General features: G+C 38.7%; 2 protein-coding genes across 5 annotated transcripts in view; one reads left to right on the forward strand and one right to left on the reverse strand.

Annotated features, from left to right (window-relative positions):
* TSPAN12 (tetraspanin 12) overlaps window positions 1-16,060 on the forward strand; it is a 41,223-nt gene extending 25,163 nt beyond the window's left edge. Inside the window, exons 5-8 of one of the 3 annotated variants that reach the window (XM_038154374.1) lie at window positions 1,736-1,810; window positions 6,116-6,223; window positions 9,093-9,236; window positions 14,495-16,060. In XM_038154374.1, coding sequence (XP_038010302.1) covers window positions 1,736-1,810; window positions 6,116-6,223; window positions 9,093-9,236; window positions 14,495-14,800 — 633 coding nt within the window. In that variant the 3' untranslated portion in view covers window positions 14,801-16,060. The remainder of the gene's footprint in view (window positions 1-1,735; window positions 1,811-6,115; window positions 6,224-9,092; window positions 9,237-14,494) is intronic. The other 2 variants (XM_038154375.1, XM_038154376.1) reach the window with 2 other exon arrangements.
* A 4,506-nt stretch (window positions 16,061-20,566) lies between these two features.
* The window catches only part of KCND2 (potassium voltage-gated channel subfamily D member 2), a 274,695-nt gene continuing 267,579 nt past the window's right edge, over window positions 20,567-27,682 (reverse strand). For both annotated transcript variants that reach the window (XM_038154373.1, XM_038154371.1), the window contains exons 6-7: window positions 25,904-26,151; window positions 20,567-23,781 (exon numbers count right to left, since the gene is read on the reverse strand). In XM_038154373.1, coding sequence (XP_038010301.1) covers window positions 23,604-23,781; window positions 25,904-26,151 — 426 coding nt within the window. In that variant the 3' untranslated portion in view covers window positions 20,567-23,603. The remainder of the gene's footprint in view (window positions 23,782-25,903; window positions 26,152-27,682) is intronic.

The raw sequence follows: 27,682 nt of genomic DNA on the forward strand, positions 1-27,682 counted from the left end.
CACCACAATCAGAGATTTTTATATAAGATTCAGAGGTGGCAGACAATCCCAAGCTTTTTATTCATTTAAGAGTATAAACCCACTGAAATTTCTTCTGACAGCAGAGGAGTGAAATGTACTTTTCATTGAAACATTTAGTTTTTCTCCCTCTCAAAAATGTCAGTGTTAGTCATAATGCCCTTAAACTTTTATTGTAATTATTTATCAAAAGAGCATGTGGCACTAAACCATGTGGCATTCTTTCCTGCTTCCAAAGTGAATACTTAGAAAAGTGGATTGCTATGTTTGTTTTATTTTAAAGAACCCTTTGCATAGCCACTAGGCACTGCAGTGATAGTAGATACATTGCATAGAAGGTCATGAATTTATTTTTTAGAGAAATCACTGTTGTTCTTGGAAGGTGTGACTCATGTTTTTCCTCTTTTGGACCTTTGGAGGATGACCATTTTGGTTATTGAAGACCTATACTGGAGCTCTGTGTGTGCTTACAGTGTTGATCTGTAAGGAAATGCAGTGTGCTGTTCAGCTGTAATGACTCTAAAGATGCCATGTGACATGATGAAGACTAGTGAAACAGGAATCCTCCTTTCATTGGATAGGCCTTTGCAGGGGGAGCATATGGGTACAGGTTTCTCCTGAAAATTAACAAGAGTATTTTTACACACACTTCTTGCATATCTCTGTGTGTGTCTACGTGCCTAATTCAAGGAGTTAGATTTGGTGAGCAAGTAGAGATTAAGGCAAGACCAGTAGCTGCCAAGGTATCTGTGAATTACTGAGTTCCAGACCTTTTGTTCAGATTAATGAAAAAGGTGCTATGTAGATGACTGTTAAAGCCCAGCATTTGTGGATTAGCACTCTGTTTTAAACAGAGTAAATACATCTCTCTTATTTACCTGTTATTAAAAAAAAAATCACTTAGCATAAGTACATGTTTTGTGTCCTAAATAGATTCCAGAATGAAATAATTAAATTAGAAGCCATTTGGCATGTATCCTACTGATGGAATTATCTATTTGTTCTATTCTATTCTATTTTATATTGTGATTTTGTTTCTTTGATTTTCAAATTAAAATAAAATCCATGAAGCTTGTAGCTTTAAAGTCTGGTGTACTGAGAACAAAGGGAAGCTCAGTCCACTGAAATGGAAGAAAGTTTGGAGGTAGGAATGAATGAGAGTGTACTTCTGCTTTAAATAAAAGATAAAAGGGTTACTTTTAGTAGGGAACACCAGTTAAAACAGCCTTAAATTCCATGTAGCTTTATCCTGCAGTTCAGAAAGGGTTTGTTGAAACCATGAAGAAGATACTCCTGCTCTTTTTAATTGCAGCAACCAGTTTTTCTTAGGCATCCTTACCAAGGTTTGTACTTCTTCATTTACGCTTGTATTTCCTATTTTTAAATAGTTCAAGGGTTATACCTTCTAATAGTAAAAGATATTTCAATTAATCTCTAAATATTTGTACAGTTAGACCAGACCTTATATATCTAAATCACTTAGGTAAGAATTTCGTTTTCAAGAAAGAAAAGTGCCATGCTTTTAGCTTTTATAAAGTACGCTGCCTGAGTATTCCATATTTTGGTTACAAAAATGTAGTTTTGTTTTCATGTCTTAAATCATGTGAAATTTTAATAATATTTTCAGATGTTCTTTAACTTTGAAAAAAGACTTAACAATATTAAACTTTGAAAATATTTTTATTTTAAAGAGCTAAGACCATTCTGTTTTCTGCAGTATTTTGGAAGTTTGCTTGTAATATTCTGCATTGAACTGGCCTGTGGTGTTTGGACCTACGAGCAGGAAATAACGGTGAGTCAGAAAAGGAGGCTGCAGTTTTTCAGCAGAATAAAACTAAGTTTTCCATTAGCTAGCTGTTTTCTAATTGCTGTAGTGTTTATCTCTGTTCATTATTCTGACAGTTTAATTTCAAGTGATTGCCTTCATTTTAAACAGAGAATTCTCCTGGGTGAGCTTGTCTGTCTGGAAGGCCCTGTCTGGGTTTCTCCTTACCCCCTGTATATTTGAGAGCCAAATCCACCCCCCATTTAAGAATTTAATTTTTTGGTGATTGTTGCTCAGGCAGGTTCTCATTGAAGTCTTTGATATTTTTGAGGATAAATTAGAACTTCAGGCTTAAATATGGGTTTTGAGAGAGGAGATGAGGAAATGTGGAGGGAAAAAGTTCTTTGCGTTTTGAAGAGTGTACTGCGTTGTAAACAGACAGCATGTTCTTGCCATTGAGGACTTGCTGTCTGCTAAAATCTGCACACTGCCTCCACAAGCTATAAATGCCAGTTTTAAGCAAAACATGTCTTGACTATAAAACACTCTTCTGTAAACTTGTGAAGAGGTTTTATCTCTGTCTAGTTTTTGTAACTACACCAACTTTTAATTTTTCAAACTGAGGACTTGTAATCGTCATGTAAGAAAATAGGTAAGTGTTGAGAAGATTAAACTGAAATGTAGCTGCTGGCTGCTATATCCTTACATCTTGTACTCAGTCTGGTACATTTTTATGAACAGAGGGACAAATATTTTTCTCTCAACTGCCAAGATATGCCCAATACAATGGTCTTTCCAACAGTGAATGACAATTATATTGCAGTAAGATGTGAGGTGGCTTTCTTGATATTTACGCAGTACTTGGACCAAAGGAATTTCTGCCAGATTTGAAGTTACATAGCAGGACTTTGCATCAGAATTCATTTGCTTGCAGTACAGATTCCAGGAAGCTGTTCTAATACAATAGAGATTAAGGCTTTTCCTTTGCTTTAAATGTCAGCTTGCGTTGATACATTTTAAAATTGGGAATACAGACAAGAGGCATTCTTCTTGTTATAGGCACAGCTGCCCTCTGCAGGGGTTTTGCCAAGGATAATTGTTACAACTAAAATGCATAATTCCACAAAAATCTTGTCAGTGGAAACTGCCTGAAATAACATAGCCTTCACAGCACTGGAACATGCTTTTTCAACCTTCATTATTTAGTTAGAAAACCTGAAGTTATGGTGTGTTTTAGTCTGACCTCCAAGCTTTTAGTTATCTACTATTCTACTGAAACCCAAACCTGGGACAGTGTGATAAAGGCTGGCATAGCCCTACCATATGTTATGTCGCTGGTCAAGCTGTTTCCCTTCAGAAGGAAACATGGCTGTCCCTTCAGCCCTTTGCTAAAGGAAGCAGCAGTGGGTTACATGTTTGCATCTTCTGCAGTGGGTCACAGCAAACACAGTTGCTTTTTTTTTTTTGCTTTTCTTTGTCTCTTTTCTTCTCTGCCTATATATATGTATTTTTTTTTATTCCTCATCTCCTGAAATACTGGTTTAGGTTGGGTCTTTCCGGTTGTTGCTTTTTTGTTGTTTTCTCTTTTAATCTGATTTCTTACTATTATTCCCTTCGTCCTAGCACTACTGCTCTTCATGTGATGAGGTGGGTTTCTTGCTGCTGAAAATCATAAGGAATGTGGCAGTCTTGAAGAGGACAGTTATTTTTCAGTGATTCTTCCAAACCTGTGCAGGTCATTCCATAGAATGTGCTTCCTCCTGCTCCATAAAGATAAGACAGTTCCCTCTTAAAACCATAGACTTGTCTTGATGTCATATTGGTTTCAGTGTAGCATTAAATCACATGAGCCCCTGGTGGGTTTTAGAGATGAGTTGGCATTAGTGTAGGTGGGTGTGTAGTGTAGTGAGGGTGATGTTGTCAGAAGTGTCACTGAGGCATAACTGCCTCTGCTGAACCAGTATGGGCTTTCCTTGGTATGGGGACAAGTTGCTCTAAGAGTCCTTGCATAAACAGCTTTCCTTCCAGCTCACAATAGCTCTCAGCATGTAGTGTGCCTCGTGACTAATTTATTCCACCCACAAGATTGAAAAGCCAGTGTGGGTCCTTGGCTTATGCATTTATGCATTGATCAAGCTTTGATCGTCATTAAAAAAATAATAATGAGTAATTAGATCTCAGTGGCAGACTGAGCTTTATAGAACTTCGGTTGAAATCAAAGCCGCATCTCTTATTTTTGTTTGTCTACACATGAGTATTGGGTATAGTCAAACGAATGCATCTCAATCATGTATCACTGTGCATTAGCATGTATAGGAGGGCAAGATATTTAATAGGTACATCAATATACGTATTGCCTGTACAGTTTTACCTGCTGGCATTCTTGCAGCAAACACACAAATTCTGGAATCCCTCCTTAGCTCCAGCATTCAGATTCCTTCCCTACAGTGGGGCTGGCGCTTACATTGTTTCACTTTGCTTTTAATTTCCTTCTCTCACTTCTTGAATATTTTTTCCTGCTTTCCATTGATTTCCTAAATAAGTTGGATGTATTCTGTTGTGGACGTAACCTTGGAGTGTGTTTAACATTTCCTAAATAAGTTGGATGTATTCTGTTGTGGACGTAACCTTGGAGTGTGTTTAACTCAAATAAGTTATTAAAAAAATACTCTACCAAATATTTGCCTAATTGCAGCACTGTCAAATATTATTCAAAGAAAGTGGAGTGCTAGCTTACAATGCAGACCAAAGAAAAATGCATTGAGTACAAAGCTAAATTAATTTATTATAGTGACCTGTGTAAATGTTTGTGATAGAAATATTCTGTGATAATACATTTATGTATTTTTAGTACTCTACTGCTAACATATTTTTCATGTGAACCATCATGAGTTCTATGCAAAAAATCTGCTAAGTGAAAGTCACATTAACTTTCTGGGACCTTATTATTGCATTGACAATATGAAGCTATACTAGGGCATCAAAAATGAAGTATAACTTAGCAGTGGTAATGAAATTTTATCAAATGTTCCTATTTGTATTATGGGTTCAGGCAGGCAGTGATTGTCTCTATAGTTTTGCAGAGCATCTAGCACAATGAAGACCAGGTTCCTTGGGAAGTATTGTGCAAATTTTCTTTTCTTAGATAACATTTGTTGCTATTTGCAGAATGCCCTTACTGTTAGCTTCAAATAGAATAGGATAGCAAAGTCATGGCTGCTGGAGGAGCTGGGCTCCCCTCCCATCCAAGTGACAGCTGATATTGCAGTTGTGTATTCTTTCGCCATGACTATTAAGGCTGATAGAGACAAGGCAAAATGCAGCATGGATGGTATGTGGTGACATAGAATGGTGACTGCAGTCTTCAGATCCTTGTTTTGCTTTGGCACACTGAAATTTGTGCTGCCGAATTGAAGTGAGGTTTTGATTTTGACTCATAACTTTACAGTATGCCAGATGCCATAGCACTTGCCTCAGTTTGCAACAAATTTTTAACTGAGGTGTCGTGTTCAGACAATGGAGTGCTCCAGCACCTCACTTCTGAGTTGTCACAGTTGAAAGAAAAATACTTCAGGAATCCTTTCAGAAGAGAAGATATTCGCAAGGCTGTGAGTGTGTTTGGGAAAAAAAAGTCATAGGGCCTTGTCTACACTTCCTTGTTACTGTTCTTGAACAAGGTACTGAAATGGAGCACGTTCAGGATACCTGTGTGCAGGACTCCAGACAAAGCCAGAAAATGGCTGAAAAAGCTCTGGGGATAGAATTCATCTCAAATAATTTTGGATATGCAGAAGTTAGACATTTAAGTCAAAGTTTTTCACCTTAGACAGTGAAGTGGATTTGAGACTTCAAGGGAATGATTCATGTGCTCTGTTTAAGTTATGTATCTTGAGATGAATTTCCCTGTTTGGCTGTCTGTTTATTTCTATTGTCTAAGACATCACCAGGGGGATACCTAAACTAGGACAGACAAATACCATCCCTGATGACTTGGATGGGACTCAGTTCAAGTTTTATGCCAAGTAAAAAAATCTGGTAATGATATAAATAAATTCTACTGAATCATCCCTGAATGTCCCCAAAATGTAGCTGCTTTTCAATGTACATTAGTTTGTAAGCAAAGGACACAAATAACATTTCCTTGATATTTTAAGAAAAGCTTGTAAAGTGTTAGTATCATAAAAATTGCAACACTTGTTTTCCTGTTTTGTTTATGTACACAGTTATTTTAGTCTTTGCACTGGAAAGATCTCAGTACAGATGGAACCTGGGGGTTTGGTGCCACAAGCCTGCTGATCCAGTGTGTCAGTCACTTCTCTCTCCTTGCTCCAGGTTCCTGTGCAGTGGTCTGATATGATCACACTGAAAGCCAGGATGACCAATTATGGGCTACCTAGGTACCAGTGGCTGACCCATGCTTGGAATTTCTTCCAGAGGGAGGTAAGATGATAGTTAATTCATGAACTAAAGGAGTACCTGCTCGGTGAAAAGGTTTGGCTTTAAGTGCGTAGGCAAAATTAATGCAAATTCATTTGGTATGAAAAACAGTGTAGTGTCTTTTAACATCACCTGATACCCAATTCTTTGGTTTTTGTAGGCCCTAAAGGTACTTAAACACTGAAACCATAATGTTAATAAATTAATTTAAATTGCTAATATTCTCATATCCTTTTTCAGTAAGGTTAGGACACCAATACCTTTTAGGATTCCGATAGCATTAAAGGATATGTGATACATGTAAAATTAAAAGTCTGCAGGTAAAGTAAAATGACTGTTTCTATATGTTGTTTTAATATTAAACTGTGCTCCCCTTCCCATAGGCTCTGTTAGTTTCCTTTCATGGAGCTGTCATGGTTAAGATATGTTTAGCTGGAAAGGAATGGGAAAGGAAGTTTCCAAAAAGATGCCAACACTGTCTCTTTGGCCGAGGTTTGTGAAAGTGATGAGGGTTTTTATTTCCTTTGACCGGGGGGTGGGAAACAAACCAAAAAGCTTCCTTGTGTATTCACAGCTTTGCCCTCTAGCCTACTAAAATTCAGAACTGTTTTTGTAGAATGAAGTATTATGTTACAGAAACATGAAATCGCCCAAGGTAAAACCCATTAACTCCAAATATAACTCACGTGCCGGAAGAGAGCTCTTTAAATGCCCGTCACTGTGCTGCCCTTGTTGAAATGTTGAAATCTATCATTGTTGCACAGATTTCCTGTTTATTTAAACATTTCCTGGCAGCACTTGCTTAGTCTGTATTTATACTAAAACCTGGAAGAAAGAGGTTACACACCAGCACTCCACTCCTCCCCTGCCCAGTTCCCTGCTTTGGCCATGTGAGTGCTCTGTGAAACTGAGTAATTCTTCATATGCAGGTAGAGTGTTTATGTCTGTTCTGTACCTGAGATAATACAATCAAATGGTCAAAATCAGTTTGCCTTGAATAGAGCTGGTACTCTATCTTGGTTTAAATGTATGGCTTGATTAAATTAAATACTGCCTCCTTTCTTAGTTGTAGTTTTATTATAATGACTGGTTATAATATGAATATTAATAATAAAACTTCAACTAAGCCCTAATTTTTCTAGAGGAGAAGAATTTCTTTTAGAAGTTAGAAGAAGTTTTAGAAGTTAGATTTTTCTTATGGCACTTGTGAGCAGATGAATGATTTGGGGAACTGAGAAACTGACTTTTACAGTTTCTACTTAATTGGTGGGCTCTCATTTATATTCCATCTACTCATAGTTTAGATGCTGGATGTGTGAGCCTGATATGTGCTTTTTGTCTGAGTAAGCACTTGTGGCCCTTCTTCAGTCAGCAGAATTGTAATTGCAGTTCTGTTCAAATCCGTGTTGCAATTTCAAATCTGTTCTGTTCAAATCTGTGTTGCAATTTCTGTTCAGAGGTTCAGCCCTGATCAGCTTGGTATTTTTTCTTCTGTGTCTTTTAACATCTGACAGAGATGGGAAATGTGTTCTTCCCCAACCCTCTTGCTGGTCTAATATCAAAGTTGTGACTGTGGTAGGGAGGATGGAAAGGGTCAGCAAAGAATAACTTGGTGGGGGAAGACAACGTGCAAGAGAACAAAGATACAAGAAAAGGATGTTTAATGAGGTGGTCTTTGCAACTGCAATGAAGGGCCAAAGCTTGAGTTTTCCTTAAAGTCCAGTGCTGGGAGGAGTTTGAGTAGCAAATCAATAGAAACTGAGACATGGGAGCTGTGGTAAAGAAGGGAGAAGGAATGAGAAATGAGATTTTTAAGAGGACTGGTGAATTAAAGGCACAGTGTGTGCCAGCATGTCTGGGCACTGATCTGCTTGATTGTGAGCAATGAGTGGTGTGGAATACAGGACCCTGGCTCTGAAGTGGGTAGAAGAGGGACAGATGTGTTCCCAAGCCTGTGGATCAAAGGACTCAGGCAATTACTTACACTCAATCAAGCTGGTCCTGGAGGACGTTCAGGCAGAAAAAGGTAGCATCTTGTTCCTGCAGCAAAGCATCTTTTCAGTCGTGTCAAGTCCACATCCAGTGCCAAACCAAATCTGATGTAGCTCCTTCACCCTTTTCTGTGTGAAAGCAGCTGCTAATGTGGGAGACTGGTCATTTGGCTTTAAATCTCAGTGTGCTTTGCAGAGAAGAAGACAGGTTGTTGGTCCTGGTGGGTTTTGTAGCCAATTACAGCTCATCTGCTTTGCAGGCAAACTTCTTATTTTTGTGGTTGATTCTGATGCAGTATTTATTTTAATGTGATACCCCTTCCTTCCATTTTCAGTTTTCCTTTCAGCATTTGTGTTTTTATATATTTTTGCTTCCTCCTTTAATTTTTTTCCTATATTCAGAAAAATCTGTACTTTTTCTGTTTTTAACAAATGTGTCTGTAGTTGTACCCTTGCAAGAATAGTCCTCACTGGTATGACCTTTCTCTGCTACTCCTTTCAGCCACAGGGCCACACTTGTTCATTAGTTCCCATTTTGACGTGAAATTGTATTAGTTCCTTGTAGTGAGGATAGGAGAATCCAGAGATAGGACAATTTCTGTGAAGCATCCTTTGAGGAAGCAACTGAGATTTAAAGGACAGAACTGTATTGTTGGCTGTTCCTGAGGTATTCATCGGTCACTACCTTATATTTTGCATGTTGCTTTTAAGTCAAAGTAGAGCAAAACAAGATACATGGAAGCACTCACAGATGTTTTTAGTTCTATGTAAATATTTTGAAAGTTGGTGTTAGGAACTTGGTTCTGTTTTTTGATGACCTATTTAACCTATTGAAGAAATAGAATCATTATTACTTATCTTGGCTAATCCTTCCTTTGCAGTTTAAATGTTGTGGCGTGGTGTACTTCACAGACTGGCTGGAAATGACAGAGTTGGACTGGCCACCTGACTCCTGTTGTGTCAGAGAGTTCCCAGGATGCTCTAAGCAGGCTCATCATGAGGATCTCAGTGACCTTTATCAGGAGGTAAGGAGAAAAATATGAATACATTGGAAGGTTTTGCACATTCTTACTGACCCAGTAATTTTTTCAAATTCATCATTTGTAGTGCAATAGAGTAATTTTTTTTGTAGACTAGTTGTGTTTATTGAAATTGTTTATGGTTATTATTTGCTAATGCTGAAGCAGGGGGAGAAAAGAAGAACAAATCCACCCACCCACCCTTATCTGGAAGTGAGATGAGTTAGTGGCAATGCAGTTAAAATCTGAGATGTACTTAAAATTTGAAGTGTTTGTTTTAAATTGGTTAGGTTGGAGTTCAAATTTGTTCTAATCCAAAAGTTATAAATTAGGTGTGACATAATGTCCAGGCTCCATCCCATCAAACTACCACAGGGTAAGTGGCAGAGTACTTCAGTGAACTGTACAGTGAAGGATGCTATTGAGAATTCCTTTGAAAGATGAGAGCTCTCTTGTTAACAGGAATCATGTCAGGAAGCAGATAATTTGGTTGTTGTACTCTGAGCATGTGTAGAAACTTGTTGTGAAAATGCTCTTTCTACATTATAGTATAATACTAATATATAACAGTATAATAACAGATAATTTAAAAGAATTACAAAGAAAGCCTTAAAACAAGACAAGGACCTGTTTGAACTCAAAGTGGGTAAGGGAGGTCATCATGATAGCAAGATACTACTATTTTAGGGTGAAAATTATAAAAACAAGAAAATATACTCTTTACTAAAACTCTCTCCTCACAAATATTGTCTAAAGTCACCTTTTTCTGAAAAGTACTTTGTTAGCCATCTTTTTTTATGCTAGCAGATCTCTGAAGACCTGTAATTGTATATTCAGTAACAGTAGAATGACCAGCAGTCCAAGTAGTCCAACCGCAGACAGAAAATACGTCTCAGTCACATAGTTGTGAGGATCTGAGAAGAGGTGCATTCTTCACTGGATTGCTTTTAGAGTAATACAGGCTGCATAGGATGGAGGATGAGCTGTAGAATCATGCTTGCAGATGCTGCAGCATGAACATTTCTCCGGTGGATGGTGCAACTCTGCATTATGGAAGAGTACCCAAAGAACCATTTTATTTTCTCCCATCCTCAGAGGCTGTTTAAGACCTATTCTTACAAGAATCTCTTGCATGGCTCCTGTTAAGGAGCTATGGAGCAACACTTCTGAAGCAGACGAGATTCACCATATAAACAAGCCAAAATGAATATTAGCTATTGCCAGGAAACAGTCAAGTTTTGGGGAAATTGATTTATGTGGTATTGACTCTATGAACAGAGATTATTTAATCTAATCTGGATTTTCAGACATCCATTTTAGGAGGCTGTGTGCTTCCACTAGGAAGAGAGAAGATTGAGCTGCCAAAGGTGCCTCAGAAGGCCAGTCTGTGCTAGGAGCCTTAAAGACAGTGGCAGAGGTTGGGTTTTTCCCACCAGTTACTTGTAGACCTTCTCTTACCTTTTGGCAAAGCTCACAGCATTGACATCACTGGTTATTCTTTAGAAGTATCAGTCCCTGAATGAGAAAGGCATTCAGGCTGCTTTTACCAGTCCCTTACGCATTTTGAGAAGCTAAAAATTGTGGCTCACTCTGCAATAATGGTTGCTTTTTGTAATACTGTTGCTACTGTTAATACCATATAGACAAGTCTATTGTATAGAGCCTCCAAGGAGTATATGGAAGCTGGAGAACATTCATTTGCTCCCTGCCTTAAAAGACAGGAGTATGTAAGCAGCGTCACTCCATAAAAAACTGCTCTTTGAGCACAGGAAGCTCAAAAATTTCTGAGTAGTAATAGTCACTGGAATATAGTGTCCAAAGTGCAAGGTTTTCTTGTGTCACCACTTTTGCTAACCTTTCATGTCTGTGCCATATTCCAGGAAAATGGTTCTTTAAACACTTCATATGGTCAAGTTCTTTTGATTCTATTTAGAGAAAATTAATAGCAAAGATGATTATTGTGTAGGACATAAGGGCTGTGTTAACACCCACTTGATAAAAGAAAGGCTGTTTGGCTTTTTTCTCAAAAGAAATCTGAAGGGCACACTTATGGTTCTTCCCTTGTACCGCAGAGCATTTTGCATGGATTCAGCAGTTAGCAACAACTTATTTTTGGTTCTCCACTGCAGAATCCATTCCAAAAAGGGACAGGCTGTGTATCAGCCACAAAAACACTTCATTTCTCTTTGAGATACATACAGTATTTTGTTGGTGAAATGTTTCTTTGTATGGTGCTTGCCTGTGGGGTGTCTCACAGACTGTTACAGTATGCTTGCTAATAAGTTTATCAGTATTATGCAAAAACAGCTTACACTTCCAAGACTAATCTGCCTAACTTCTGCTTTGGAGAACTGAAGGAAAAAAAGCTTTTTTAGAAAGTGATTCAAACCAAACTTGCTTAGTGTGGTGGTTTGAGAGGGAGCCTGATAAGATTAGCCTCGCTAGCCTGAAATTGGTTTATGTAAATATTTGGCAAGTCCATTGTGGTACTTCAGAAAAATTCTTTGTAGTACTTCAGAAAACTGAAGTTTGGTTTGCCTGGGACTGATAAATGTCATTTTTTGTAGCTGTGCTGTGATTTTTTGCTAGGAACTCAAGAACTTTCTATAGTCTTAAGTTGGAATCCTTCACAATTTAATTTTTGCAGAAAGAAAGGTGACTTACAGTTCTGCTTGAAAGTACTTTTGGCAGGAATCATATTTTCCCTGCTGGATATTGAAAACTATTTTTCAATTTCTTGAACTGCTTTTTTTCTGATGAGCTTCACCTTTGGTGCAGTTTCATGAACAGACTGACCTTAGAGCATGGTTGTGGGGGAAATATGAAGATGATGATGTGGCCTTTGAGTTTTGTTGTGGTCTGAGGACAAGAGGAGCTCTACCCATCTTTTGATTGGGAGCTGCAGTGTGGATAAAATGATTGGTGGGAATTGATATCTTAAAAAAAAAAACAAACTTGCATGTTCAATATTTTCTTTAGGTTTCTGGCATAATTCTGAGTATACTCAAAATTCACTTTAATTAAATTAATTTTGTCTTAATTTTGGTTTGTTTTATTATTTAATTTTACAACTTGCTTTAATATACTTTTGAATATACTCAAAATTTGGGTGTACAAAAGATTTGTTGAGTTTGCTGATGGCTTATCTTTTCTGCTCAGTGAAGTGCTTTATTTCAGTTCAGATTCTTACTCTATGAAGTAAATCAGTAATATATGCTAAATAAGAAATACGTTCTTTTTTCTAGCTCAAGACTGAAAGTATAAAGCAAATGAATCAGGCCTTTAATCTGTAGCTTTGTAGGAAACTGAAGCTGATTCTCCTGAATGATTGCTGCAGAGTTTTATACTGTATCTGATTTGTCAACAAGAGCTCCCCATTTAGTGACAAGCTTTTGCTGAGGGAAGTGTATTTATGTACTGTTTAATTGCAGGCTGCCAACTATGGAAGTGTCACATAAGCAGAAATAAAATGCATGAATGTGAAGTTAACAGGGCTGGCTGTGTTTTCTCAGTTTTGAGACTGATTTTGAGCATGTACTAGAGCAGAGCTCTAAGAGCATCATTGAATGGAGGAAAACAGTCTACCTAGATTGGGTGTAATTTGTCTCAGTTACGTGTCTGTGGACTGTAGGAGATGCAGGCATTAATGTTATTGCTCTCTGTTCGTGGGTGCTTTCTCTAGGCAACAAATGGACTAAGTTTGAATGTTGCTGTTGTGGAACATTTTTAAATTGTGACCAGCATGCACCTTCATCTCTTTAAGTTAAAAGTATTAAAATGCAGCCAGTTTCTCTGTAATTAACAACAAATTTGGGAAGTGATGTAGCTGCAATTGCCTTCCAGTTGAAGAAAAGAAGATGCCAATGTGACAGTTTTTGTCCCCCTCTCAATCCCAATTACATTGCTTTTCCTACAGTGTTGCTTTTTTTCTTTTGAAATTTCAAAGAATGCATACTTGCTCCTTTTTGTGTGTCTTTGCTGCTGTTTCAAAAATGAGGCAATGAAACAAGCAAAGACATCGAGATCCTATAATTTATTCTGGTAGAATTATTATAGAGTACATTAATTTTGTTTTCATCCTAAATGAAAATCTGTTGACTACAGTGTGAATTCTGTGTGTGCGGCAAAAATTGGACCTTACATCAAATGCTTCTAGGACTGTAGCATTTGAAATTGGCTTTGGGGAAATTGGCTTTGGGGAATTTAAGTGTGATTGAAAAGTGTTATTTATCATGTCCTGTCTTCAGATTCCATCACTTTGATTGATTGCTTTATTTTCTTAGAAAGCTATAAGAAATATGAAGTGAGGAGGTAAATGCAAAAAATAACATTCTCAAGATAGTGCCCCTTTTTGATGGATTCCTGGTCTGTGTCTGGGACCAGTGCCCATCCAGTTTGTTACTCTGAGTTTCCCCTTGATATGTATGTTGCTTTGATAGTTGTGCTGTGAAACCCTGCAAAGCTTAGAATGGAGAATAAGCATCATGCAGAGTAGCACAGACTCCTCTCTTCTTGCTTTTATTGTCTCTAAGACTCACATCACCCTTACTGAGTGACGAGCCCTGTAACTTGTACGTGCACTGCTGGCCAGCAGTTCCCAAAGCTGCTGCCTCTTTGTGGATCTGTGCAGCCTTCCACGGGCTTGGGAGCGTTTCTGAAGCCTTATGTGGTAGTTAGTTGGCCATGTAAGCAAACTGTGGAGCCTGCATTGAAGGTTTGGAACGAGCTAAATTCCATTTCTGTGAACATCAGCTTACAGCGTTTTAACATAGTTTTCATGGGGTGTTTTCTGATGAGGTTACACAGGTCCGTAGATCTTTCCTATAATATTGTTTTAGCTTCAGAGTGTAGCATTATGTGTAGGAAAAGTCTAAAAGAGTTTGAAACAATTGACAACTTTGAAGGTCTTCAATTTAAAGAATGAAACAAGATAATAAAAAGGATTTTCATGGCTTTTTAAACCTTCACGAAACCAGTCAAGTTTCTTTAACAGTTAGTGAGAGTTGACAGTAATTCAGATTAACTTTGAGTTATTTCTGAAAAGTAGAACAGATATCTTCCAGTAAAGTGTCTGTGTATCAGAAAACTTAAAGTTGGCATTATGGAAGCAATTAAAAAGTAGGCAAAATAATTTTCAGGGTATTGTTTGAAGGAAGTGAGAGTTTCTTGCGAGCCAGAAAAGACAGCAGTGGGTAGGATGAACTAAGCCTTGAAAACTGCAACCCAAATATTACTGACTTTTTAAATCTATTTTTGTTTTATAGGGATGCGGTAAAAAAATGTACACTTTCTTGAGGGGGACGAAGCAGTTGCAAGTGCTGAGATTCCTAGGAATCTCTATTGGAGTAATGCAGATCCTGGCTATGATCCTCACTATTACTTTGCTGTGGGCTCTGTACTATGACAGAAGGGATCCCAGAGCAGATCAGATCATGGCACTGAAGAGTGATACCTCGCAGGAGCTGTCGTGTCATTCCATGGAGCTGCTGAAACCAAGCCTGACCAGGATCTTTGAACATACATCCATGGCAAACAGCTTTAATACACACTTTGAAATGGAAGAGCTCTAAGTGATGCAATGAATCTGCAAAGTCACAGAGGATTTTTTGTTTTGTTGCTACTTCTGTTCTGTTCCATCAAATATACCAGTCTTCTTATGTGTCAGAAGCCAGCTGATGAATGGAAGTGAAGGAGACCAGCAAAAAAAAGATGAGCTTGTTGCCAGCCTCTTAGCCATGTCCTCAGCTGTGAAAAAGAGTTGATTTGATTCTGTGTGTTCATTTTTCAAAAGGCACTCATTCAGCTGGGCACAGTAATACTCATTGTCACAAGCTGTGTGAAGTGTAAAACGCTGACTCAATCACAGGTAGACTGAACCTGTTAGGAAGCATCATGGCAAGGGAAGAGAAATACTCATCTTCTGAAGAAACAACTGTGCTTTGAGCGAACAAATTGTGACTTCAGCTGAAATTTACTTTTAATAAGCCATTTGGAAAATGTCTTTTATCAGGGATCTATGTATGTATAATTGTGTGTTTTCATGTGTGCATGGAAAACAGAGCTACAATTCAAGTTAATACTTGGATTTAAAAATTTGCAAGATTTGTAAAAAGGGCGAGATTTTCTTTCTCTTAACAAAACCTTTATCTTAGTGTTTGTTCTTAAAGATGTTCTAAAACTTCTATTTTTATCTAACATAATGTTTTTCTTAGTTTTAAATATATTAAACAGGGATTGAAAACAAAACTATTGCTATGGACAACAGACTTCTAGTTTTCTGGAGAATTCTTCCTTCAAACAGTTTGTTCTGTGGACTGTTTCTTAGTAAAAAGGAAGAAAACCTTAAACATTCTTTCCAAAATGGGAATCAATATGGGAGTAGCACATTTTTATAGATAAATCTTTTCTCCTGTCCACGATTCCCCTGAAGCTAGAAAGAAAAGACTGCAAGAAAAATGCTTACACTTCTGGATGCTATTGCAATAATTGTAAAAGTACATGAGGAAAAATTTTACTTTGGTGAGTGCTTCATTAAGAACTCTATGGTGGCTTAAAATGCCAGCCGGAAACAGATTAAAATGTATTTATTGAGGTGGGGAAAGTGCATTTTACTGTATTTTTATGAACAATGTCTGTGTCATAGGATTATTTTTACAATTGGCCACGCTCTTGAAATATATATTTGTTCCACTGAGTATAGTAGTTTGTGGCAAATGGGCTTTTTACATAATACTACATTAAAAAAATTAGTTCATTTGTTTTGGAATTTGTAAAAGAAAAAAGAAATCAAGGTGTGATTTGGTAGACAATAAAATTACTTTTCTCTTAAATTCTGTAATGGCTTTTGTTTTTTTAGTCTTAGAGTGGGAGTGCTTTGGATGGGCATGGGGAAGGTCCTCCTGTCCTCCTGCTAGTGTGAGTTAATTTGACTTACCCATTCCACTTACTCTGTTGTTGAGAAACTGCAATGTTAGTGTAATTTTCTTTTTTTTTTTTTTTAATTGCTTCTGAGAAAACTTCTTAAGGGCTTGTGAAATTAAGCACTTCAGTTGTGTGGGCTGTCTGCTTTTCAGCAGCCTGCTTCTGGGTATAATTATTTCAAGGGTACTATTGCAAGCAAGATTACCTTTCTGCTTTTGTACTTCTATAGATGCTAATACTTATTTTGGGAGGTAAAACGAAGATAAAAGGAGAGGCCATCCCAAAATTCTGCTTGGAGTGTCTTTGTCAGGAATACTTTCCTGTGTTCTGCTTGGGAAGCCTTGTCCTGGTGCTGCTGCACAGGTAGAGCTGAGTTCCACCCCTCCCACTGCTCAGCCTGGGTAGCATTGCCTTAGCTAAGGGTCAGGTTCCTGCTGAGGAGCAGGTGTCTGACAGAGTCTGAGCGCAGAGCAACTCCAGGCTTCAGAGTGCTGCTGGGACCAGGGGTGCTACACAGTGCATTGAGTCATCATTTACCCCTGTTTAAAAACCAAAAAAAAAGTCTGTACAAACCACAAATTGTGGAATCTTGATTATGGATTATGTGTACACAGCTACATTTGGCAGTGTGTGAATGCTGAATGTAGGGAATTTCACTTAAGTAATGTAAAAAGAAATATAAAATTCCCTTTTCCAGGAAACCTCAGCCCTAAAAGTTTTACCCCTGGAGTGTCTGGAAGCCATGCTTAGCCATGCTTCAAATATTCCTAGTCTTTCCAGACAGACTGTTCAGACTGTCATGGGGGTTGCCTGAGCATCTTCTAACCTGGATAGGTTAGAGCTCATCAAGGAACAAATAGGGCAAGCCAAGCTAGGGCATTGTGTTGGGATTTAGAGGTACTTAGAGCCCAGGTCATTTGGTTTTAAGCTGTCTGGGTGCTGAAGAAGCACTGCCTTCAGGTGTAGTCAGGTTTCTTTAACAGCAGAGGGATTGCTTTGGGAAGACCTCCTTTGACACAGAGCCACCCTCCCAAAGCAGTGTTTATGGACCTCTACAACAGTGAACATTTGCAGTCAGGAAAACCTCACTTGGGCTTGGCTACCCAAATCCTGAGCCTGTCAACATTCTGGGAAAGAATGTTTCTATTTTGAGTATTTAACCACATTTGCAGAAGTAGGTCTCATCTGTAAATTGGAACACTTCAAGAATTTTTTCATTGACTGCTCAGGCTATGAGGTGCCTGTTTTTCTAGCGCTTCTTCAAAGAGCCTTAAAATTAATTGGCTAGGCTGCGGTGAGCTTGCTCTTTTCCTGTAGAGCTTTAGAATCCATGTAGGAGAGAGGCTGCTGGCAAGACAGGAACATTTAGAGGTGCTTGAGGCAGTGAAAACTACTTCCTCTTATTTTCTTTTTTCCTCGGTTTTACAGGAGTACTTGGAGAAGGATGGTGTGATTTTTGTTCTCTGCAGCATGAAGTGTAATGAACCAAATCTTTCTTGTTGCAGCAAACAACTACAGAGATGCTCCTTAACATTTTTCAGAGAGCACTCAAGGAGTGCAACTGTAAAAAAAAAGGGGGTTACTTCCTGCCAGCACCAAGTTTTGTGTTCAGTCCAGTGACTGTACCAAGTCTGTGGGACTGTGCCTGTTGCTGTGGGGCTGAGCATGCTTTTAGGAGGCAAAGATCACTATTTGTGGTCCTTGGATCTGGTCCTGGTATTGATTCATCTGCCAGCAGGTTGTATGACGAGATTTTTGGAAGGAAAGAGCTATATTTTCTTCTTTATAGCTTTCCATTTTGTAAAAGCATATATGAATATAAGGGAATATATAAAGAATGAATAGTAAAAAGAAAGGCTGTTGGTCACAGCAACTATATAGTTAAATGTGTTGGGGGAAGGGATTTATAAATAGCTTTTAAAATTTTTATTGCGAAAGGATTGTATTTGGTCTCAGAGCATGGTGCTAATAATGCTAAGGTTGCAAGCTCAATCCCCATATGGGCCATTCACTTAAGGGTTGGACTTGGTCCTTGTGTGTCCCTTCCAACTCAGAATATTCTGTAATTCTGTCAGCTGTGCAGAAAAACACAGATTATTAAAGTCTTAGAACATTGAAACACTATGGGTTTGCACGGCACAGTAGTGGGGAGGCTGCAGAGTGATTTCTGTGAGAAGCTGAGAAGCTTCCCCTGTGTCTGACAGAGGCAGAGCTAACCAGTTCCAGCACGGACCCATTGCTGGCCAAGGCTGAGCCCTCCAGTAACATGGGTAACACCAGTGGGATAGCTGTTTAAGAAGCAGAAAAAGTGGTTGTGGCAACAGCAAGTGCAGCTGGAGAGAGGAGTGAGAGGAACTGCTCTGCAGACACAAACGTCAGTGAAGAAGGAAGGGCAGGATGTGCTCCAGGCACCAGAGCAGAGGCTCCCCTGCAGCCAGTGGTGCAGCCCATGGTGCAGCAGGCTGTGTCCCTGCAGCCTGTGGAGGTCCATGGTGCAGCAGAGATCCCCCTGAAGCCTGTGGGGAGCCCCACAGCAGAGCAGGTGGATGCCTGAAGGAAGCTGTGACCCTGTGCTTAGCCCCCACTGGAGCAGGACCTGAGGAGAGAGGAACCCACGCTGGAGCAGGTCTGATGGCAGCTGTGTGTCACCCTGTGGGGGACCCATGCTGGAGCAGTTCATGAAGAACTGCAGTCCATGTGAAGGACTGTCCTTGGAGATGTTTGTGGAGAACCATCTCCCATGGAATGGACCCCATACTGGAGCATGTGAAGAGTGTAAGGAGCCCTTCCTGGGAGGAGCAGGGAGCATCAGAAAACACATGAACTGACCACAGACCCAATTTCCTGTCTCCCTGCACCTCTGAGGAGGAGGAGGTAGAGTTCAGGAATAAAGTTGAGCTTGGGAAAAAGGGAAGGATGGGGGAAAGATGTTTTATTTTTTATTACCCTATTTGGATTTGATTGGTAATAAATTGCACCAAGTGAAGTCTGTTTTTCCTCGTGACAGCAGTCAGTGAGTGATCTCTCCTTGCCTTTATCTGAACCCAAGATTTATTATTTTTTATATTCTCTCTTCCCTGCCCAGCTGAGAGGGGAACATATAGAGTGGCTTTGGTGGACATCTGGCATCCTGCCAGTGTTGTCAGCCCACTACAAGTATTACATTTAATTCTTGCAAAATGCTAATGTTGAAGTGAGATTGTATCTAAAACTTTCCAACTTGTGTATGATTGACTACTTCCTATTTAAAAAAAGTGAGGTCCTAAACCTTTGAGAATTTTTATATATCCACTTCCTTTTTATTCAGAACTCCCCCACTTCAGTTATTCCTTGTGCCTAAAGTAGACAACTAGATGATGTAGGCAGGTAAGAAACTAAGCTGCTGGATAATGCCATATATCTGCTGGACATTGCCAATGTATGTATAATGTTCACTCCTGACACTCTTACTCTTTTAGCCATGTGTTTATATATCCCATCAGCTGATGGCTCCTCTAGAACAGGTGATGGTCCTAACATATTCCCATAGTCAGTTGTAAAATAAAGCCTTGGTGGGCCTCAGGTGCAGCAAAGAGAGCCTATGACCTCCTAACCATGCTCCCTGCCCAAAATTTAATGATCCCATGGCTTCAGTAACTTCTCCTCCTCCAGATCAGCTTCCTCTCTGAAGGCCCCCTTCTCTCTACAGCAGCTGAGGCTGCATTGGGTTCTCTGCTGTGAAAGCTTTCTCTTGGTAGCCAAGGTGCTTCCACCAAGAATGTATCCACAACTTCAAAATGTAAAGTGTACGTTTTCAGTGTGCCTTCTGCAGCTATTTTATGAGAGGACAGTTGTTCTCAAAAATGCTCTGGGATGGTTCACAGACTGGTGTTATCTGTTATCTTTCCCCACCACCCAGAGCAATGAGCATCTCACAGAGGCAGCCATCAGGTGTGCCAGGGTTGATCAACATCATCTGCACCTAGTTGCCCTTCGTTAGTGATCCATGGTGTGTTGTTACCCACTCTTAGGCTACAAAAAGACTTTGGTCTTCTCTGTGCACTAATTTTTTATCAAGGGAATTTGATACCAGGTATGAGAAGTTCAGCAGAGCAGTTTGGTTTTGGGATGTAGATAAGGGACATTTTTTAAAGTACAGATAAAGAGGTGGAGTTCATACTGCTGGAAATAATGCTCCAATTTTCTCTGCAGCTGCAGGCTGGGAAGGGAAAGGTGATGGCTGGTCCCTCAGGAGAAGGGCAACTCTGTAGTGGAGCTGTGGCTTCCTGGTCTTGATGGCTCTAGTAAGGTTTAGATACACTCACATCTTGCCTGGAATTACTGTTTAGGACATTTGCTGACTTCAGATTAAGTGTTCCTTCCAAATTATTAGAAGGGGGAAAAAAGTTTCATGAATAAGTTATTGCAAAACCAAGTTGACCCATTCAAGCATGCAGATGTTTTATTTAAATATTCCTCAAATGTCTATTTATTCAGCATAACACGTGTATTATGCTGCCTTCTGAAATACGATATATGACTGTCAAACAAAACTGGCAAAACAACAACCTTGGTTTCTTTGTATGATACACAGAAATAATTACATTTCATGTACAGTACAGATGCATTTTACACAGTCATCAACAGTCATTCACTACCAAAACAGCATTTAAATCACCTAAAACACCAAAAAAATGTGTATTTCCCAAATTCAGAATAAATTAATGGTTTTGCTTGTGACATACGGAAATAGAAGACAGGACTGGAATTCTGAAAAATCATACTAAATTATCTCTTAAGCTGCATTTTTAAAATGAAAATACAAGTTGCTTTAGGGGTATAACTGTTATGCAAGTGTATTGCTGTAGTGCGTTCTTTCTAGAGGCTATGAACAGGAGAATAAAGAGCTTTTAAAAGACACATGACCTGATGGAGTCAGTAGGTTTCCTGGGTTGTGTGTAGTCTGTACCAAAGTAGGTTTAGTAACTGCCCCTTTGCATTATTTAGCTGATATAACTAGTCATGAATACCACGTGACATAAAGAAGTTGTTGCAGTTTGCTGACATCGAGGCAGTTTTTATATCAATAAATGTTTGGCAAAAGGTGGGGACCAAGTGTGAGTAACCATGCGTAGAAGTAGGATGCAAGTAAAAACTGATGTGTTCTGCCTCTCCTTTAAATCCATTAAAGTTTATGTAACCTACCAGCTCCAGCAGATCTGCTGTAGGGTGGAAGAGAGAGCAGTGCTGGGTAATGGACTTAGGCAGGGCTGCTCAGAAGGAGCCCTTCCTCTGGCTCAGAGCACAGCCGTGCTTCTGCTCTCGGATCTTTGAAAGAAATGCAGAAGCTCAGTGTACAATGAGTAAATCCTTCTGATTAAAAAAAAAAAAAATAATTGGGAAGTTAATTGCAAATTGACCAATACTGCATTAACTCAAGAATAAGTAAATGATAAAATAAAAGAGTAATGAATGGCATTATCTACTCTTTTTACTTGCAGTTTAATTCTAATATGTGATGCTGTATTTTGGTGTATATACTATAGCATGATAGTCTATCATCTACTCTTCACTGTTGACAGGTAGAGAGAAAGACCAGTATTTGTGTGCAAGAAAAAGTGTATCATCAGCAAGTTTCAGTTTTTAGTGGGTATTTTAATGTAAATTTTCAGGTCAGTAGAATGCTAGCAAATACTATACTGAAACATACACTACTCAAACTATTAAATAACTGTGTTAATCATTTATTGTAATGGCATCTAATGCACTGAGCGTTTTGATTTATATGCATATTTTATTTTGCAGACATGCAATTATTTCTGATCCAGTGTTTTTGATGTATATATGTATGTATTGATATGCACATATTCTGTGGATATTTGATGTATATGATGTATGGTATGTCATGAATATAAGAAGCATTATGATACATCTAATGTACTGTCATGAAGAAAAATTACACTTTTTTATCAGAAAGGTTTCTGATAATATCAATGTCTTTTATAAATGAAGCCAAGAAGCCTTAACTTGTAAAGCCTTCATATTAGCTTTTAGGCCTGCCCATGTAGGCAAATTCCAATTGAAATCAATCATATTTTTATAGCTTTGGGACTCAATCCATTATTCTATCCTTGTTCTTAGGTAATTGAATATTTTTCACACAATATAAATTCTCAAACAAGTTTTAAGATGCAAGTTTACAGATAATTACAAAAATAATTTGGCCATCATTTTTACTGAATGTCTTTCAGTGTCTTCCAGTGTAGCTAATACTCTGGATACTGCAGAATGTAAGAAAGGAACATTTGGAGACAAGTGTTAGCTGATCCCCAAAACACATTTGTGGTAATTTTAATTCAAATAGGATTGCTCCTGTAGCAGTTTACTGTGACAAGAAGTTTGCTCTGAAAATACAGAAGTAGACGAGTTGTCTGTGGAAGAATGGACTGTTGATTCATCAGTGTCCTTGAAATCCCAAATGATACAGTTGTGTGGAGTTGGAGTGGGCAATGAAGTGTCAGAGAAATAGAGAACAGTGAACAAAAGGAGCGATGACTGAATTGCAATTTGTGGTGCACAGTTTGGCTGTAAGATTATTTAAATGTTTGCCATTAGAAGTTTATAGTGTAGATGAAGTTGTGTAAAATACCTTAAAAAAATCCTGATTCCTGATACAACAGATGTACAATGACTTATTGCAGTTGTAACAGTACCTAGGAAGCAAGATAAAACAATAGTAAATATTGAACTAACTGAACACCTTTAGTTCACTAATGAGTGAAGTTTGAGTAAGAAATACTGCATTTTTCAAAGGGAAGTTATTTGTACAACTACCATGGAACATTAACAATCAGCTTGTTGTAAGTGCACGGAAATGCCCCTTTCTACGGTATTATTTTATCATGCCTAATCTGGAAAACAACAAAAGTAAACTGAGATCACAGCTTCAAATAATTTTCAGCATGCATTATGGTTGTAGTTCTTTCAGTCAGTACAAACATATTTCATATGAGCATTTTCTCGTTCATTTTTTGACAGTTCTTCAACAAGTTTGTAGTTTATTAACAGGGAAAAAAAAAGACATGTTATCAAAATGTTTCTTGTTGTTTTGCATTCAGCAGGAACATAGGTTTCTATTTTTTCATTTGTGTTTTTTTCTAAAAAGAGCTTTCATGATAAGAAGAAGCATCAATGGGGACATTTCATTGTGCTCATATAGTAAGTCAGGATGGTCACAGAAGATTCCACCGCGCATCAGTTCGGACAGGGGGTAAGAAACTCCTTTTGTTTCACACCCTATGACACCAAAACCCACAAAGTTTGTTTCTCCTGAACCTCTTGCTCTGCGGCCACTGGCACACTTGTCAAGGGGCGTTGTCTTTGTCAGCTCTCTCATTCCTCATGACTCGTTTTTCACTGCTCGAGCTCAGCTTGCAAGTGGTCTTTATGCTAATTTATAAATAATTCTTTGTTTTATAACGCAGATACTCTGACAATGTTTCCTCCCGAATACTCGGGAGAGTCTGGCCTATCATCTCCTTCAGGTGTGGTGACTGGAGGTGTTGGGATGCTGATTATTGCTGTAGTGACGTAAGGCTGCTCACAGTTTAGTTTAACGCACTCTTCCACTTTGGCATTTAAGCTGGAACGGCTGGAGGAAGAAACAAAAATCCATGAAAAATTAGTCTACATTACCACAACCTCTTGAGCCTGATTCCATTCCCTCAGCCAGCCATCTCCGTCCTGCTCCACTGGAGAGCTCTGAGTACAGAGCAGCACCTCCCCACAGCCCTGTACCCAACCACCCGTGTCTCTGAACTGGGGAACCATTGCAAAGCTAGCATAGCCAAGTTGCTTACTATGCAGGAAAGTGGAGACTAGGGGCTGGTCCAAGTCTCCTGCATATTCCTCCATACCATGCTTATTTAAGAACATTTGGATATTAGGAATAGTTTCTTCACTGACATGGCTGTCAGACATTGGAACAGGCTGCCAAGGGAAGTGGTTTATTCACTACCCTTGGAAATGTTCAAAGGGAAGGTAGATGTGGCCCTTGGAAATGTTGTTTAGTGGTGAACATGGTGGTGCCAGGTTAATAACTGGCTTCAATGATCTTGGAGGTCTTTTCCAATCCTAGTGGTTCTGTGATTCTGTGTATATTCTGTTTACTCAATAGTAAGGCACTCTATTATATGCACTAATTAAGGTTGTGTTAATATGTTCATGGAGTTGCTGCAGTACCTCCCCACAGTACAAGACTTGGAGAACTCAGACTATTTCAAGGTGAAACCAGCATTTTGTGTTATTGTTTTCTAGCACAAAGCTGGTCCTTTTTGTTTTTATATACATGGCATCTGGAAGCATGGTGCAGGCAAGTCCTCTTGCAGAAAAAGAATGGATCCAGGCAGAGTATTTCCTGGAAAACTAAGATAGATTTGAGCTTTGTGCTGGCCAGGAGGTTTCATTGCATAACAGCTGAAAAACTTCAGTAGTTTCAAGAGTTCCAAGCTGTTGGATTGTTCATGAAAGTAAAATCCAAATGGAGTAATGATACAAAAGAGGCTACTCAAAATTTAGCTTAACAAGACAATCTTTAGAGCAACTTGTACTGAAAATACTTCTTTATTAAAGGGTGGCATGTGTGAGATCAATAGAAAACACTTCTGTGTCTCCTGGGACCTTTGCTGTGCTTTCAGAGGTGATATTTGGATATATATGAAAGCTGAATACTTTACTTTTGAGAGTACAGGGACATTCACTAAATTACAGACTCTTAAACTGTACTTTCCTCACTTTTGTAGTAACTCCTCAAACTAGGAAATACATTTTTCTTATCCATTTAATATTTGTTTATTTAGAAGAGTCTTCCTTATGACTATTACACTTAGGACTCTAGGAATCAGTTTTATTTCTCTGCTCTGCAGAAATGCAAGGAAGTCTCATTTCATATGCCTCTGAATCAAGAAGGGACAGACAGAGCACTTGCTCATCTCGTATATCTGAACTGGACATTTTTCTATGTGAAATTTTTCCTTTTATGCTCTTGTCCACAGCATAGGACATTTGGTTCTCTATTTTACTTGGGGTCCCTGGATGCTGTTTGCTGCAAATAGGGCACGGTAGTTTGTGAGGAGGGCCTGAGAGGGCAGAAATGGATAGAGAGAGAGACTATTCTATTCTTTTGGATTAAGCTTGAAGTGAAGGAAGCACAGAATATTTCAGTACCTGTGAGATTTGTAGGGGGTCTCAGGATGAGGGAAGAGACAAGAATTCGAGAATTTTGATTTCATGTTTCAGAAGGCTGATTTATTATGTTATGATATATATTATATTAAAAATGCTATATTAAAACTATACTAAAAGAACAGAGAGAAAGGATTCATCAGAAGGCTGGACAGGAATAGAAAGGAATCAATAACAAAGGCTCGTGACTCTCAGAGAGTCTGACCCAGCTGCATCCTTGATCGGTTATGAAGTAGAAACACCTCACATGGACCAATCACCGATGGACCTGTTGCATTACACAGCAGCAGACAGTTATTGTTTGCATTTCTTTCCTGAGGCTACTCAGCTTCTCAGGAGAAGAAAATCCTAGCAAAAGATTTCCATAAAATATATCTGTGACAAGTACCAGTTCCTCTTTTTAGATGAGTATTGGCCTCTCATTTGCCTCACCGACTGCCTACGGAGGCCACAACACCTTTGCACCAGATCCCTGACAAAGCCAGGGGCCTCAGCTCTCGGTGTGCTGATGCATATAGAGTATAGAGTACCTGTTAGACAGAGGCGTCCTCTCCACACATCTGATCTGGATGGTGCTGAGCTCCTGCACGCTGCCGGGGCGGCTGGCGCTGAGGGCGGTGTTGGGGATGCGGTACGTCTTCTTGTGTCTTCGCGAGCAGCACGTGCTGGTCACGCCTTGCTGGGACGAGAGAGAGGGACTGTGGCTCGGCGGTCTGTTCACTGTGGAAACCTCCATACAGCTCTCTTCATAGACTTGCTCATCCACAAACTCGTGGTTCTAGCCCAGAGGAATCCAACAAAGGGACAAAGCACACACAGAAAGATAATTGAAGTGAGCATATTAATCATGATTGTTTAACGGCTTAAATTGACACAACTGAATAAACTGGGGAAGTTAGCTTATTCTTGATTATAGTGTTTAGCCCATATTAGTCTGGGCTGAATACCAATACAAATGTAAACACTGGAATGAAATTAACAAGAAAATGTTAATCCAAATTATTTTGCAAAATAGCATGTGGTTGTAATGTAGTTTGCATTATAAATATCTGTACAATCTTTGAAGTGCCACAAAATAGAGGATTATGTTTATTAATAAAGGCAAGTGGTGCTTGTGTAAACACTCTAAATGTCAGTTGAAAATAAATAAGATTTATTATATTGAACTATAATATAATAAAATTCATAAATATTTTCCAGATAAGTTTAATATACTTCCTTTTGAATAACATCTTCGAAATCAGGATTCAAAACAACATTTTTTGAGGTATGCATCTATCTTAAAAAAAAAACCAACATTCAAACAAATAGAAATTTTGATTAGAGGAGAGGAGATAGTTATTTTAAAGCATCCAAAAAGTTCCTAATTCCTGTAGATGGACGTATGAAAAGCAGTTTAGGGGACTGAGCATTTTAGTCAAATGAAACCCTCTTCATTCATGCAGTCTTTGCTTGGTCCCAGGAAACACAGTACTTTTATAGGGTGGTCACAAAGATGAATCCAAATCCACTCAAATAACTAATTTACATTAATTTATCAATTAATTAGGGAGTATTTCACACCCAGCCACAATTCCCACATTTTCTATGTGTGCAAGAGTGTGAAATAGTGGTGTTGCTTATGGTGGCAAGGGAGGGGAGGAGATGCAGGGGAGTCAGAGAATTTTTTATACTTATTTAAAACTAAGCAGAGATTGGAATATGTTTGCATGCAGTTTGAGAAAGACTCCTTTTTCAAGAAAACCTTTCCATTTACTGCTGGAGTTAGTCTGTGTATCCCGACAGTGTTTTAGAGGAATTGTTTAAGGAGCATTTTCTGGATTGTTTTACACTCTGCTCAGTCTCACATCAATTTTGTCAGCCTGTTGCATTTTTGTGTATTAGAATGAGGTAAATTACTTTTCTCCTAAAAGATTTTGCTCTAATTGGAAAGGTGCTGATGTTTTTCAGAATTGCCATATGGGGCCAATATAAAATATGTGAACAAAGTAAAAGAGAGTAACAACTCTGGCAAGGTGTTTGCGACAAATTGAAATGCCTTTACAGGCATAACATTTTATTTCCATTTTTTCTGTTTTTCACTCAGACATAAGTTTGTGTGAATTAAGAGGTGTTGAAGAATGTAAATTTCAAGTGACAAGGAAAAAAAGAACTTGCTTGACAAATGACTTTTATAAGGCATATGCCAGTCACAATCAAGATTTTGAACATGATCACACAGTAGGCATAAAATTCAGAGAGAAAATAGCCCAATTTCTCTTGTGAGATTACATTCAGGGGCTTGCAGTATATTTGCCAAGAACTCTGTT

This window comes from Motacilla alba, chromosome 1A, assembly GCF_015832195.1.
Source record: "Motacilla alba alba isolate MOTALB_02 chromosome 1A, Motacilla_alba_V1.0_pri, whole genome shotgun sequence".
In the NCBI taxonomy this organism is placed as follows: Eukaryota; Metazoa; Chordata; class Aves; order Passeriformes; family Motacillidae; genus Motacilla; species Motacilla alba.